This window comes from Jaculus jaculus, chromosome 6, assembly GCF_020740685.1.
Source record: "Jaculus jaculus isolate mJacJac1 chromosome 6, mJacJac1.mat.Y.cur, whole genome shotgun sequence".
Lineage (NCBI taxonomy): Eukaryota > Metazoa > Chordata > Mammalia > Rodentia > Dipodidae > Jaculus > Jaculus jaculus.
Genome location: NC_059107.1, coordinates 159,876,871 through 159,892,532, shown reverse-complemented (window position 1 = coordinate 159,892,532; position 15,662 = coordinate 159,876,871). Strand labels below are relative to the sequence as shown.

At 51.7% G+C, this 15,662-nt stretch overlaps 1 protein-coding gene across 2 annotated transcripts in view; it reads left to right on the top strand.

Moving 5' to 3' along the window:
- A4galt (alpha 1,4-galactosyltransferase (P blood group)) overlaps positions 1-14,485 on the top strand; it is a 43,174-nt gene extending 28,689 nt beyond the window's left edge. The window contains exons 2-3 of one of the 2 annotated variants that reach the window (XM_045152612.1): positions 7,707-7,847; positions 12,030-14,485. In XM_045152612.1, coding sequence (XP_045008547.1) covers positions 7,785-7,847; positions 12,030-13,154 — 1,188 coding nt within the window. In that variant the 5' untranslated portion in view covers positions 7,707-7,784 and the 3' untranslated portion in view covers positions 13,155-14,485. Of the gene's footprint in view, positions 1-7,706; positions 7,848-12,029 lie in introns of those variants that run through there. The other variant, XM_045152613.1, reaches the window with a different exon arrangement.
- Positions 14,486-15,662: the final 1,177 nt, after the last annotated feature.

Here is a 15,662-nt window from a genome sequence, read left to right as displayed (position 1 = left end):
TGGGCATGTCAGGGCCTCCAGCCACTGAAAACTCCAGACACATGCTGTGCATCTGGCTTACGTGGAACCTGGAGAATCGAACCTGGATCCGTAGGCTTTGCAGGCAAGCTCCTTGATTGCTAAGCCATCTCTCCAGCCCAGAAGTCATCTCTTGATGTTCTGAAAGAGTGGCTGGACAGGTGAGAAAAACAGGACGGCCCGTGCTCCAAGCAGGGTTTAGAAGCCTCACGTACTGACTCTTCACTCCAGCTCTATTTTTTTAAGTTTTTTTTTTAAATTTTATTTATTTCTTTGAAAGAAAGAGAAAGAGAATGGACACACCAGGGCCTCCAGCCACTGCAAACGAACTCCAGATACATGTGCCCCCTTGTGCATCTGGCTTAGGTGGGTCCTGGGGAATTGAACTGGGGTTCTTTGGCTTTGCAGGCAAAATGCCTTAACTGCTAAGCCATCTCTCTGGCCCTCTATTTTTTTTTTTTCAAAGTAGGGTCTCACTGCAGCTCAGGCTGACCTGGAATTCACTATGTAGTCACAATGTACCTCTGCCTCCTGAGTGCTGGGATTAAAGGTGTGTACCACCATCCCTGGCTCTCTCTCTGTTTTAAAATTTTTATTTATTTATTTATTTATTTGCAAGCAGAGAGAGGAGAGACCGAGAGAACGAATGTGCCAGGGCCTCCAGCCACTGCAAAGGAACTCCAGAAAAGAACATGTGCCATTTTGTGCATCTGGCTTTACGTGGGTACTTTAACCCCAGAGCCATCTCCCTGGCCATTTCACCCTAGTTCTGAGGCCAGAACTTATCCCCTATGTCTGTGGACAGCGAGCTTGAATCCCATGCAGGGACAGAGCCGGGTCCAGGGTCATGTTGCCCATCAGTGATGGGTTCCGGGTCACTGTCAGGAGAGAACTAGACGTGCATTCAATACACCACCCTCTTTCCCGGCCCCGTGGCCTTCTTTCCAGACACGTTGCGTGCTTGGAGCCTGGGGTCTCTGCTCAGTTGGCTAGTCACACGCCGTGGCGAGGCACCTGCTCTCGTGGGCTCAAGGTCGGAGCGTTTGGTGAGTCCTGTTCTCCTCCCGCCGTGCAGAGAGGGCTCTGAAGTCCGGAAAGGAAGAGCCTGGTCTAAGGTCACACAGCAAGTGGGGCACTTCTCAGGGTTTCCAGAACACTCACTTTCCAGTACTCTTGCTGAAGCCCCTAGGCTGGGCACTGTGCCCTTCAAGGCGTTCACAGTTCATGGCAGGGCGCACACACAGCAGGCAGCAGGCGCCAGTGAACACTGCGGTGGGCAGATGACGCTGGGATTGGACCCATGTATCCCGGCCTCCGAGCCACCAGCTGGTGCCCCTTGCTTGGACGAGTCATTTTTCTGAAAGTGAAGTTGGGTGGGGGAGGCAGAGCTGGGATTGGCAGGGATACAACCTGTGCCCTTCACTGAGGTCAGGCTGAGCTAAGACCCCACCGTCTGGCCAGAGACTCCTGAGATCAGCCGTCACTCAAGTGCAAGAACATGGCAGCTCCCCTGGTCCCAGGCCACACCTGCTGGGTCCCAGCTCTGAGCCTCCCGAACCCAATCAGCCCAGGCTTCCCATTCCGCCCGTGGGGCATGAGTACCAGTGAAGGGTAGAAAGCTTGTGCCTCCAGTGTGGGGGCGCCTTCCCTGGAGTAAATGGGGATAAGTCCTTGACAGGCACACCATGCAGCTTTTCAGTCGGTCAGGCCTGTCCCCGTCTCTGGCCCTATCCCTCCTCAGCTCCTACCATCTGCAATGAGGTCATGGAATCAGGGACCATGAAAGACAACTGCTCAGAGGAAGAGGGGAGGCAGACCAATATGGAGGGACATCGGGGGGGGGGGAGAGAGAGAGAGAGGGGGGGGGTAGCCAGCCAGGTATCGCTGGGGAGAAAAGAGCAAGGAGACACTGAGGGTGGTGGTGAAACATGGATGGAGGGAGGGATGAATGGAGGGAAGGATGGTGGGCAGATGGATAGATCCATGGGAAAATGAATGGGTAGATTTGAGGGTAGGTAGATTGACTTTGAAGGCCTCCTTTTCTCTGGGGCTGGACCTGCCATCCTAGGCTTATACACAGTCCTCATTGAAGTGTGTGGGCTGAAAGACTCTGGGACACCTCCGTTCCTGTCTGTCCAAACAGGGAAGAAGGTGAGAAGGGCACCTGCTTGGATGCACTGAAAGCCAGTGTGACCATGGGGTGGGGTCGTGTGCTCTGACCATCCTCTCAAGAGCTGAGGGCTCATGTTAAAGAAGGGGAACCAAACTGGACCGTGCTGCATCCTGGCCACACACCCATGCTGCTGGCCTTGGGAATTAAAGAGTCATAGGGTTATGCTTGCTGACCTTAAAGTCCCTTTTCCTGACCCCTTCACAGATGCCTCACACAGAAACGTACTAGTCGCCCACCCAGAAAAATGGCCTCCATAGTGCTGGAGGTCACTGTGGTCTATGGAGGTGACATGGACCCTGTTAGCTGGGTCCTGAACACACATTGTCTCACCCAAGGCCCCCTCCTGCAGACTCCCCTCCCTCAAGGTCAGATTGGTCCTATTTTAATTTATTTCTATTCATTTTATTTATTTGAGAAATAGAGAGGCAGATAGAATGGATGTGCCAGGACCTTCAGCCTCTGTAAATGAACTCCACAGGCATATATCGCCTTGTGCATCTGGCTTGCGTGGGTCCTCGAGGACCGAACCTGGGTCCTCTGGCTTAATAGACAAGTGCCTTAACCGCTAAGCCAGCCCAGGTTTGATTTTATGACAAGAAGATGGAGGCCTACAGGAGGAGCGTCGCCCACTGGAGGTCCCGTTCCTGGGAATAACACAGAAAGGGTTAGTGCCTCTGTTCCACAGGGGCTCTTGTCTTGCGTCCTGGCAGTCACAGTCACAGACCGACAGGGGTCACCTCATCCCAGATTGGCCTGACACACTGGCCTAGTCTTGAAAACCCCGGCAGGATAAGCGGTGGACACTGATGGTGTCATCCCTCTGTCTTCCAGGGACCTCCTGGGCTCAGCTCCTTGGGTCCCAGGCCCCTGATGATTTTCAGTGTGTCCCCAGGTCTCCCAAGATCCTGCTCTGCTGCTAGGCAGAGACTTCCGCTGTGACCCAAGGAATGCAGGCCCTGCCTGGCATGGTGGCACATGCCTTTAATCCCTGCACTTGGAGGCAGAGGTAGGGTGATCACCATGAGTTCGAGGCCACTCTGAGACTACATAGTGAATTCCAGGTCAGCCTGGGCTACAGTGAGACCCTACCTCAAAAAAAGAAAAACTAAAAAAAAAAAAGGGATGCAGGTCCCGTCTGCAGAGGGAGCGGGGAGCCCCCATTACAGACTACACGTCCCACCATCCATACTCCTTTTTTATTTTTTTGTTTTTTGAGGTAGGACCCGCTCTAGCTCAGGCCGACCTGGAATTCACTATGTAGTCTCAGGCTGGCCTGGAACTCACAGCAATCCTCCTACCTCTGCCTCCCAGTGCTGGGATTAAAGGCGTGTGCCACCGCGCCCGGTTTATCTGTTCTCTCTTGATGGAGTTCTTTTTACTTTCTTGGTTCCCGTGTTTCCATCAGAACATCTGATCCTTCGTGAGCCCAATGCTGGTGCCCTGTGAACCACTGTTGGCCCAGCCCAGAAGGGCAGTCCATGACGCTCAGTGTGGGGTCTCACCACCCCCACGACAGGGTTCTTTTGGGTCATGGTCATCCAGGGCTTGACATGAGACCAGAGGGGCAACACCTCTCTGAGGAAGTAGACGGAGGTGTTAGACCATGCAGGGTATGGAGCCTAGGTTGAAAAGCCTTTTGTCAATGCCCGGGCCTGGCCCCCTGAAACCAGTGCTCCCCCAAGACACCCTTGCATTCGCTGTCCCTTTCATGGCAGTGGGAAGCCATGGAAGGCCTTAGAGAACTGGAGTGACTGGTTGAGGTGGTAACTAGAAATATCTGAGCTGGAGAAATGGCTCAGTGGTTAAACGTGCTTGCTTGCTTGGAAGTAGCTCTTGGCCCCAGGAGGAAGCAGGCTTGGCTTGGCTGATAAGGGCTAGGACTTGGGCTGAAGTTGGGAGGCCCATGGGGGGGAGGGGGAGCAGGAACGTGCTTTGAGTCTGAGGTCACATGGGTGTTGGGCTGTGGCCAACTTGGCTTCATATAGAGCTTCTATTCCTGGATCTTGGGCTTATACACCAAATATGGTGTGACCCAAGTGTGGCTGGGCTCAGGTTCACCGCACATACCGCTCTACACGTTGGTAGAATCAGAGCAGCCCAGCCATTGGGTGTTACTCTGCTCCTGGCTGTCCATCCATCCACCTGTCCTTCTGTCTACCTATCAGCATAGCTGGCTTTGGGTTAAAAATGTTCAGGATCTGAGCCAGGAGTGGTGGCGCACACCTTTAATCCCAGCACTGGGAAGCAGGGGTAGGAGGATCCACATGATTTTGAGGCCACCCTGAGAATACAGAGTGAATTCCAAGTCAGCCTGGACTAGAGTGAGACCCCCACCTCAAAAAAAAAAAAAAAAAGCTCAGGGTCAAAATAGCCTGTTTCCCTCCAAGAGGAAGACAGGGATGGGAATTCAGTCTGGTGTGTGCCCCAGTTCTGCCTGGATTCTGGCTGGAGTCCCAGGTGGCTCACTGACCTCTGGCCCCAGCTGCACTCACTTAGTGGCTGGCTTTCTTGGTCATTCATCACTCCTCACTGCCCAGCCATTGACAGCCTTGCTAGCAGATACTGGCTCCCTCATTCGCTTACTGTTCATTGACCACACACCTGCCAAGGGTCAGGCAGAGTTCTAGATGCTGAATAAATCACCATCACAAAACATAGCTACCTACAGAAGTGGGATGGGCCAAGAGAGGGTAAGGGGGGTGGATATGATTAAAATACATGATACACAAAGCCGGTCAGCCTGGGTTCCATTCCCCAGCACCATGTAAAGCCAAGGGTAAGGTGCATCTGTGATGCCAACGAACCTTCGATGATGGGCGGCCAAGCCAGGAGAATGCTAGCCTCGTGGTCAGCTAGTTTGTGGTTTGGCAGTTCTTTTGCAGCAGAAAGAGGGCCTATGTTTAAGAAGGTGGGGCACAGATGTATACAGGCTGTGGCATCTCTCTCTCTCTCTCTCTCTCACACACACACACACATACATATAAATACTTTTTTTTTTTTGGTTTTTCGAGGTAGGGTCTTACTCTAGCTCAGGCTGACCTGGACTCGGAACTCACAGTGACCCTCCTACCTCTGCCTCCTGAGTGCTGGGATTAAAGGCATGTGCCACCACGCCTGGCCATAAATACATTTTTTAAAATACATCTCTTTGCCACATATCGTGGCAGGAGGATCAGGAGTTCGAGGCCAGCCTGGGCTACGTGAGACCCTGCCTCAGAAACAACAACAACAAAAAAAACCCCACATTTATCCTCACTGGGGCCGGGTGAGGTGTCACATACCTTTATCTGAGTACTCGGGGGCTGAGGTAGGAGAATTACCATGATTCTGAGGCCAGCCTGGGCTACGGAATGAGTTTTTAGGTCAGCCTGGCCTAGAATGAGATCCTGCCACACACATACACACACACACAAAATCCTCATTGGGCTATTTTCAAATAAATAATCCAACAGGGAAAATGTACAAAATGTTAGAATAAGTACTAGGAAGAACAAACTAAACCAGGGGCTCAGCGGCAGGGGTGGGGTGGGGTGGGGTTGAGGAGCGCCTCAGTGGAGGAGGGGTTGTGCGTTGAAAATGAGCCATCTAGCAGCGTATGGTGGCATGCACCTTTAATCCCAGCACTCAGGAGGTAGAGGTAGGAAGATTGCTGAGCTCAAGCCAGCCTGAGACCAAATAGTGAAGGTCAGCCTGGGTTAGGGTAAGATCCTACCTCAGAAAAAAAAAACAGAGAAGGAAAGGAAGGAAGGAAGGAAGGAAGGAAGGAAGGAAGGAAGGAAGGAAGGAAGGAAGGAAGGAAGGAAGGAAAAAAGAAAGAAACAGGCCATCCGAGCAGAGTGTGATGGTTCTATTGTCCATTTGACAGGACCTCGATCACCTGTAAAGGATTCTGTACATTAGGGTAGCCTTTGGGCATGCCTGTGAGGGATTGTCCTGATTAGATTAATTGAAGTGAGAAGACCTGCTTTAACTGCGGGCTGGCACTGCCCCAGGCTGAATAAAACGGAGAAAGCAGCGGGGCACGGTGGCGCACGCCTTTAATCCCTGTACTCAGGAGGCAGAGGTAGGAGGATCTTGAGTTCAAGGCCATACTGACTTCCATGTCAGACTGGGCTAGAGCAAGACCCTACCTCAAAAACCAAAAAAAAAAAAAAAAGCAAGTCGGGCATGATGGCATGTGCCTTTAATCCCAGAACTCGGGAGGCAGAGGTGGGATTACCGTGAGTTCAAGGCCACCCTGAGACTACAGAGAGAATTCCAGGTCAGTCTGGGCTCCAGTGAGATCCCATCTCGAAAAAACAAAAAAGAAAAAAAAAGAGCAGGAGCTGGGTAAACAGTAGCGTTCATCCCTCTGCTTCCTCTGAGCATGAATGTGAAGGTTCTGCCACCATGCCTTCCCCATCATGAGCAGCCATAATTTAGAACGTTTGTTTGTTTTGTTTCTTCCAGGTAGGGTCTCGCTGAATCCCAGGCTGGCCTTGAACACCCAGTAGTCCTCCTACCTCTGCCTCCCAAGTGCTGGGTTTAGAGGCATGTGCCACCACACCTGGCTTTGACTTGTATATAATTTATTTATTTGTTTGTTGTTTGGATACAAAAGTCTCTGTGTAGCCACGGCTGGCCTCAAGCTTGCAGTAACCCTCCTTCCTGCCTCCACCTCTGGAGGCCTTGGAGCGCAGGCACGTACCACCTCCACCTTACTTGGGTGTTTTTTTTGTTTTTTTTTTAATTTTTATTTATTTATTTGAGAGTGACAGACACAGAGAGAAAGACAGATAGAGGGAGAGAGAGAGAATGGGCGCGCCAAGGCTTCCAGCCTCTGCAAACGAACTCCAGACACGTGTGCCCCCTTGTGCATCTGGCTAACGTGGGACCTGGGGAACCGAGCCTCGAACCAGGGTCCTTAGGCTTCACAGGCAAGCGCTTAACCACTGAGCCATCTCTCCAGCCCACTTGGGTGTTTTTGTTTGTTTGTTTTTCAGTTTTTGGAGACAGGGTCTCACTCCAGCCCAGGCTGACCTGGAATTCACTCTGTAGTCTGAGGGTGGCCTCGAACTCATGGCGATCCTCCTACCTCAGCCTCCTGAGTGCCAGGATTAAAGGCGTGCGCCACCACGCCCAGCTCTCACTTGGGTTTTTACAGCTGCTCTGTGTGCTGAATGCGAGGCAATCCCAGAGCAAGCAGGTGAACTAGTTTCCTGTTGGTCGGACCCTAAGGAGGGAAGATACCGCCCACAATCCCCCCTTGACTTGGAACTGATGGAATGCAGGGTCACCCCTACATCGGCCATCTGACTCATTCTCCTGCCTCTCTATGGTGCTTAGCTAGAGTGTCACTTTCCCTGGGGAGTCCTTGTCCAGCATACTACTCCAGGATCCAAAGCCTCCCCCAAGTGCTTCTCCAGGCAAGCTGTGTCTAATTCTCCCTGGATGGGGATCGCAGCCTGCCCGCCTGGCCAGGAGGCCCAGCCACTGAGCAACTGCCACCAACACTCTGTCCCTCCATCTTTTGCAGGAGTTTAGCGGACCTGAGTGTGAGACGGACCGAAGGCTGTGTTCATCTTGGGGTGAAGACCAGCGGCCGAGCCAGTGCATGTCACCTAGAGGCCTGCGGGCTGCCTACGTCCCACCTCCCCGCCATGGGCTGTCCAGGCTGGTCAGTCGCCCTTTACCCTTGGGAGAGTTCCTGGCACCACCCCCAGGCTGTCTTGGAAATCCACTCCCTCAGCTCTTGCTGGGGCCCAGTCCCTCGACCCCTTTCTGCTCAAGTTTCTTGGCCATGATGCAACTGTCCCTAGGGGTGGTTAAGACCCAGAGGGGTATAAATGCAGCCTGGCACACGTGGCTGGCAGGCACCGAGTGACTGAAGGGTGGGATTGCTGTTAATAGTAACTGTCGTTCCGGTCATTACACTGAATTCCCCTAGCATACCACTCGCCTTAACAGTACCACCTCCCTCCCAGGGGAAGGGCGATGGGGCCATGGCGAGAGCAGAGATGCTGCCCTTACCACCCCACCGTACACTTGACTTCTTGAGGTATAGCGTGAGGAAAAGGTCCTCTCCCTGTTTCCTTGTCTGTAAGACAGGTGAGCGTTGACTCCCTAGGGTGCTTACAAGAGAATGTGTGAAATGCTGACAATGCCACATGCTATGTATTGGTGGATGATCAGTATTGATTGAGTGGAGCTGGGCGTGGTGGTGCACACACGCCTTTAATTCCAGCACTCGGGAGGCAGAGGTAGGAGGATCGCCGTGAGTTTGAGGCCACCTTGAGACTACAGAGTGAATTCCAGGTCAGTCTGAGCTAGAGTGAGACCCTAACCTCAAAAAAACAAAAAATCAAAACAAAACAAATATATACATATATATATATTTTGAGTGAGTAACCCCATGAACTAGCTGGGCATGGTGGCATACTCCTGTAATCCTAGCATTTGGGAAGCTGAGTCAAGAGGATCACAAGGCCAAGACCAGCCTGGGCTACATAGTGAGTTTGAGACCAGACTGGGCAATTGAGTGAGATCCTGTTTCGGGGGGGCGGGGGGGGGAGGAAGTTGTGGTGGTACACGCCGTTAATGCCAGCACTCAGGAGGCAGAGACACTCCTGTTGCCATGAGTTTGAGGCCACACTGAGACTACAGAGTGAATTCTAGGTCAGCCTGGGTTAGAGTGAAAACCTACTTCAAAGTAAATAAATATATTAGCAACAAAGTAGACTAAATACCCAAAGGAAGGACTTTCAAGAAATTTTAAGTATCCCACTCTTAAGTCTACATAGTGAATTACAGGTCAGCCTGGGCTAGAAACCCTACCTCTAAAAAAAAAACAAAGAAAGAAAGAAAAAGGAAGTTTCAAGTATCTACATAATAAAATGTTACAAAGCCATTTAAATGTTTCAAGGGCTAACAGTGGCAAGAAGTACTTTTGTTAAAGTGGAAACAAAGTTACTACAGAATTCTCTCCTCCAAATTTTATAAGGCATATACGGGCATGTGGTATATACCCAGATATAAGACTTGGCATTACCTTATACATGTATTCACAGAATTAAAAAACTAGCAAGAACAAAAAAAAAAGTAAATAAATAAAATTAAAAAGGAGGGTAAGAGATGGCTCAGCTTGGTTAAAGGCACTTGCTAGGGAGATAGGGAGGAAGGCAGGATCTGGGTGTGGTGGAAAACACCTTTTTTTTATTGACAACTTCCATAATTATAAACAATATCCCATGGTAATTCCCTCTCTCCCCCCGCTTTCCCCTTTGAAACTCCACTCTCCATATTATTTCCTTCTCCCTCTCAATCAGTCCCTCTTTCATTTTGATGTCATGATCTTTTCCTCCTATAATGATGGTCTTGGGTGGTGGTGTCAAGAACTATGGGGTCATGGATATCCAGGCCATTTTGTGTATGGGGGAAGCATGTTGTAAGAAGTCCCTTCCTTTGGCTCTTACATTCTTTCTGCCCACCTCTTCCACAATGGACCCTGAGCCTTGGAAGGTGTGATAGAAATATTGCATCACTGAACACTCCTCTGTCACTTCTTCTCAGCACCATGGTGCCTTCTGAGTCATCCCAAGGTCACTGCCATCTGAAAAGAGAAGGTTCTCCAACCAAAAGTGAGAGTAGCATTAATATATGGGTATGAACATAAGAGAACTGCTTACTGGGTAGTTTGGTGAGCACAGTATATGCATTTAGCCAGACAGCAGCAGACATTACGCCCCTAGGGCTCATGACTACCCTTGTTGTAGGTTTTCAATATCAGGGTTGTATTCCCTTCCATGGAGCGGTCCTCCAGTCAAATTAGAGGGCAGTTGGTTTCCCCCATAACAGACATGTCACTATTGTACCTGTTGGCTCATTTGGCCTGGTTGGCCAAATATAAGGCTTACAGTATCCACTGTTGAGTATCTTCACTGGTGATTTCTCTCTCTCCCACTGAACTGCATGCAGTATAGCTTTTACCAGCTTTCTGTCAGCTGTCTACATGGAGGAGGTTATCAGCTCAGCTCCAGCTCAGCAGTATTTCTCAGTGACCTTGCAGCCCAAGTATGTGGAGTCTCCTGCAATAGGGTCTTACCATCTGTTCCTGGTGGGAAAACAAGGGCCTCGGCAATGGCCTGTACTGTTTTGGAGGCATCAGGGACCTCCCTGGCCAACAACTCACTGGAAGGTATCCCATCCCTGACATTGAAAATTTTCTAGTAACATTCTATGGCTGCTAAGTGTTCCATTGTCCAAAAAGTAGGTTTCCATATGACTTACTTCTGCTCTCTTAGATTTTGACGAGACCCCCTTCCATCTTTCCTTTACTCAATCTCTTCCCCTGACCTCACTTAGGCCTTTACACTCACATTAATCTGTTCTTTTTCTTACATATATACAATACCATCCTTTTAAGCCCCTCCTTCCATTCCTTTCTATGTGAGTAGTAATAAAACTCAGTAGCAGAGGCCAGTAAGCTAGAAAGAAAACATAAAGGGCACACACCTTCAATCTCAGCACTTGGGAGACAGAGGTGGGAGGATTACTGTGAGTTCGAGGCCAGCCTGGGAGGATAGAGTGAGTTCCAGGTGAGCCTGAACTAGAGCTGGACCCTACCTTGAAAAGGCCAAAATAAAAAAAAAAAAAAGTATGAATGAACAAGTCCAGTGGGTCTCATTGTTCCCATCCCATAGGTGGGAAGACTGAGGTTTAGAGCTCAGTAACTTATCCCAGATCTTACCACCCACTTAGACAGGGTTGGGGTCCTGGTTCCTCCTAGGTACTTGCATAGCCCCATCCATAGCCCACCCTGTCTCAAGCCTGTCTTGTTTCCCCGGCTACCTGTGGGGTCCTCAGGAATATTCCTAGAGATCAGTCAGTGGCTATCACAAGAAAGTGAGAGTCTAAGGGAGCGGTGCTAGTGAAAGTCACAGCCCACAGCCAGGGTCCATGGCAAGCTTATTACTCATGTGAGATAGACAAAAGGCTATGTTCCTGTTGGGGGAGAAGAGAAGCCACGGGGTCCAAGAGACCCCTCATGTCTGAGCAAAAGGGCTTCAGGGCTCATCAGGATCCATGTGCCTGGAGCTGGGCATCAGGTGGGTGCCCCTGCGTGTGCCCTTCCCAGCCCAAGCTCCAGGCTTCATGTTGGATGTGTAGCGGTCTGCCTTTGGGTGAGCCCAGGGCTGTTCAGAGCTGAGGGGTGCATAAGATGAGCCTTCAGTGACATGCCACAGCCACAACAGACCAAGGGGGACAGGCCAGGCAGAGAGTGCAGCATCGCTTCTGACAGCCCTGGGCTGCACACTGTGGGGACACTGGTCCCGTCTTTGAGAGCTCACAGGTTTGCTACAGAAAGCAAAAGGAGCCCTGCTTGGATCCCTATCCACGGCTCCATTATACAGGTGAGTGGCTGTATTAGTTGGATCCAGGTGTCCCCCCATAAACTCAGGTGTTCTGAATGCTAGGTCCCCAGCTGATGGGCATTTGGGAATTTATACCTCCTGGAGGGAGTGTATTGTTGGGGGTGGACTTATGGTGTTATAGCCTGTTTCCCCCCGTGCCAGTGTTTGGCATCCTCTCCTGTTGCTGTTGTCCACCTTATGTTGGCCAGCGGGTGACGTCCACCCTCTGCTCATGCCATCATTTACCCCTGCCATTGTGGAGCTTCCCCTCGAGCCTGTAAGCCAGAGTAAACCTCTTTTTCCCAGAAGTGGGTCTTGGTTGGCAGCCCAGGCCTTTTGGGCCCTTGAGCCTCCGGGTTAGAAGCTGGCTTTGGCTATGGCTGGTGGCTGCAGGCTGGACGCCTTGCTTGTGGGTTCGGATGCCTGCAGCCTGCTTACCTGAATGTCAGCGCTCATCTCTTGCAGACCAGCTGATTCCCGGGGACGGCAGCTGCTGTGATCTGAGGGAGACCATGTCCAAGCACCCTGACTGCCTGCTGCGGCTGTTCTGGGGTACCCCCAGGCAGCGGGTCTGCACCCTCTTAATCATCAGCTTCAAGTTCACATTCTTCATCTCCGTCATGATCTACTGGCACACTGTGGGAGAACCCAAGGTCCAGGGGCGATTATATAACCTGCCCGTGGACATCCCCTGCCCCCCTTTAGCCCTTCCTAGCCTGCCTTCCAGTGCCCCTACCCCAGGCCACATCTTCTTCCTAGAGACATCGGACAGGACCAACCCCAACTTCCTGTTCATGTGCTCCGTGGAGTCGGCCGCCCGGGCTCACCCTGAGTCCCAGGTGGTGGTGCTGATGAAGGGGCTGCCCAGAGGCAGTGCGCCCCGCCCCCGGAACTTGGGCATCTCGCTCCTGAGTTGCTTCCCCAATGTCCACATAGAGCCCCTGGACCTGGAGGAGCTGTTTCGGGACACGCCGCTGGCGGCCTGGTACGGGGAGGCGCGGCAGGGCTGGGAGCCCTACTGGCTGCCCGTCCTCTCTGACGCCTCCAGGATTGCTGTCCTCTGGAAGTTCGGTGGCATCTACCTGGACACGGACTTCATTGTCCTCAAGGACCTGAGAAACCTGACCAACGCGCTGGGCATCCAGTCCCGCTACGTCCTCAACGGTGCCTTTCTGGCCTTCGAACGGCAACACGAGTTCATGGCCCTGTGCATGCGTGACTTTGTGACCCACTACAACGGCTGGATTTGGGGTCACCAGGGCCCCCAGCTGCTCACTCGTGTCTTCAAGAAGTGGTGCTCCATCCACAGCCTGAAGGAGACCCATAGCTGCCGTGGAGTCACGGCCCTGCCCCGTGAAGCCTTCTACCCCATCCCCTGGCAGAACTGGAAGAGGTACTTTGAGGACATCAGCCCGGAGGTGCTGGGCCAGCTGCTCAATGCCACCTACGCTGTCCACGTGTGGAACAAGAAGAGCCAGGGTACACGCTTTGAGGCCACGTCCAGGGTGCTGCTGGCCCAGCTGTATGCCCACTACTGCCCCACGACACATGAGGCCATGAAAATGTATGTGTGAAGGGCCTGCCAGGCTGCCTCCCCAGCGCGTCAGCTCTGTGCTGTCTTTCCCGGGGGAGGTGAGAAGGGCAGGCAGGAGAGCAGGGCAGAACCACAGTGGGCAGGCTCGAGAGAGACAGCAGCCATGCCAGGGAGTGCCCGCCACCTCTGGCCACCTGTCCCTCCAGGCCAGAATAAGGTGTGCACACGCTTGGCCAGTGCCTTAGGCTGGCAAGTGCTTCCAGAATCAGGAGCCTCCCAGCCCTTCACAGCAGGCAAGAACATGGGTGCACCTTCCAGGGCACCCAGAAACCAGGAGGTGAGGGCCTGAGGGGCCAGGGAGACTTGGGCAGAGGTGTTAAGGAGTGCAGGGCTCCCAGGCAATGGAGCAGAGTGGACATCAAGCCAACCTCATGTGTCCCCAAAGAAGGGGCTGAGCAGAGCAGAGGCCCCCCCAGAACCAGCTGGAGACCCCCCATCCTTCCTCTCCTCGCCCCAGGATGCTGCTTGCCAGTGGCCCATTCTCACGGTGCAGGGGTGTGGAAGTTCTTTGGACTCAGGAAGGAAAGTTTAACCCCGTCTTCCTGTTACAGACTCTGGAGGCGGCAATAAACTGACTCACCGATGTCTAGTGCTGTGTGGTGGGTGACAGTGTGCACAGTGCCATCCTGCAGACAGGGAGGCTGCTGGGCAAGAGATGACCATTTCACAAGAGCCCCACACCCCACCTGGACAGGAAGGGCTTAGGAACCGTGCGGCTGGCCGACCTGTCCCTTGGAAGTGAGGAGCCTGTATTGATTCCCATCTCACTCTCGAAAGCTCGCAAACAGCCAACGCCACTTCCCACCACACACACACTTCTTATTGAGCCTGAATCTGTTTTAACCTAAATGAAGTTTAATGAGGCCACCAAAGCCGGGAGAACGGTGGGCCACTGTCAGGCCTGTGTGGGGCTGGGTCAGGGGAACATCTCTACAGGTCAAGTCCTCAGCTGGCTCCCAGGCTGGGCGTGCCCACAGAGTTGGAGGCCAAGAATGCTGCCAGGAACTCTGGGCTGCTCTGGGCAGCTGATGGGGGAGGGCTTGTCGGCCTCTGAGCTCTGCCTGCAGACTGGCTGGGGCAGCTTGGTAAAGAGGTGAGCCAGGGGGTATTCAAAAGCGGGTGAGGTTTTTGTTTTTAAGACAATGGGTCAGAAGGCAATTATTATTTCTCAAATCATCACAATATACTTTCATCTGTTTTGGGGGGACAAGGATTGAGGTAGAGTCTCACTGTAACCCAGGCTGGCCTTGAACTCACAGCGATCCTCCTACCTCTGCCTCCCAAGTGCTGGGATTAAAGGTGTGCGCCACCATACCTGACTCCAATCTTTTTTTTAATTGCAAGAGAGCTAGAGAGAGACATGGTGCATGAAGGCCTCAGCCACTGTCATTGAACTCCAGACACGAGCGCCCCCTTGTGTGCACGTGCAACCTTGTGCACTTGTGACGCTTTGTGCGTCTGGCTTATGTAGGACCTGAAGAGTTGATCATGAGTCCTTACACTTCTCAAATAAGTGTCTCAACCACTAAGCCATCTCTCCAGCCATCCACCCTTGTGTGTGTGTGTGTGTGTGTGTGTGTATTTAAATTATTGACAACTAGGCTGGAGAGATGGCTTAGCGGTTAAGGCACTTGCTTGCAAAGCCAAAGGACCCAGGTTGGATTCCCCAGGACCCAGTTTAGGCAGGTGTACAAGGTGGCACCTACGCCTGCAGTTTGTTTACAGTGGCCGGAGGCCAAGGTGCTCTCATTCTCTCTCTCTCTCTTCCTCTTTCTGTCAAATAAATAAAACTAAAATATTAAAATTATCGACAACTTTTATAATTATAAACAGCCATGATAATTCACACACACACTTTCTCCTTTGAAACTCTACTCTCCATCATATCCCCTCCCCCTCTCAATCAGTCTCTCTTTTATTTTGATGCCATCATCTTTCCTTCCTTTATACTGGTCTTCTGTAGGTAACACTAGGCACTGCAAGGTCGTGGATATCCAGGCCATTTGGGGTCTGGGAGAGTGCATTGTAAGCAGTCCTACCCTTCCTTTGGCTCCTACCTCCTTCTCACTACCTCTTCTGTCCACCAATCTTTAAAAAAATTTTTTTTTATTTATTTGCAAGAAGAAAGAGAGAACTCCAGATGCATGTGCCTTTTTGTGCATCTGTCCCCATATGGTTTCTGGAGAATTGAACCCACATGGGCAAGTTTTGCTAGCAAGCATATTTAACCACTGAGCAGTACTCCCAACCCTTCACCTATTTTTTTTTATTGACAACTTCCAAAAATGTAGACAATAACCCATGGAAAGTCCCTTCCTCTCCCCCATTTTCATCTATATTTTCCTCCATTTTCCACTTTCCATTATACTACTTCCCCCTCTCTCATCAGTCTCTCTTTTATTTTGATGTCATCATCTTTTCCTCCTATTATACTGGTCTTGTGTAGGTAGTGCCATGCACTGTGAGGTCATGGATATCCAGGCCATTT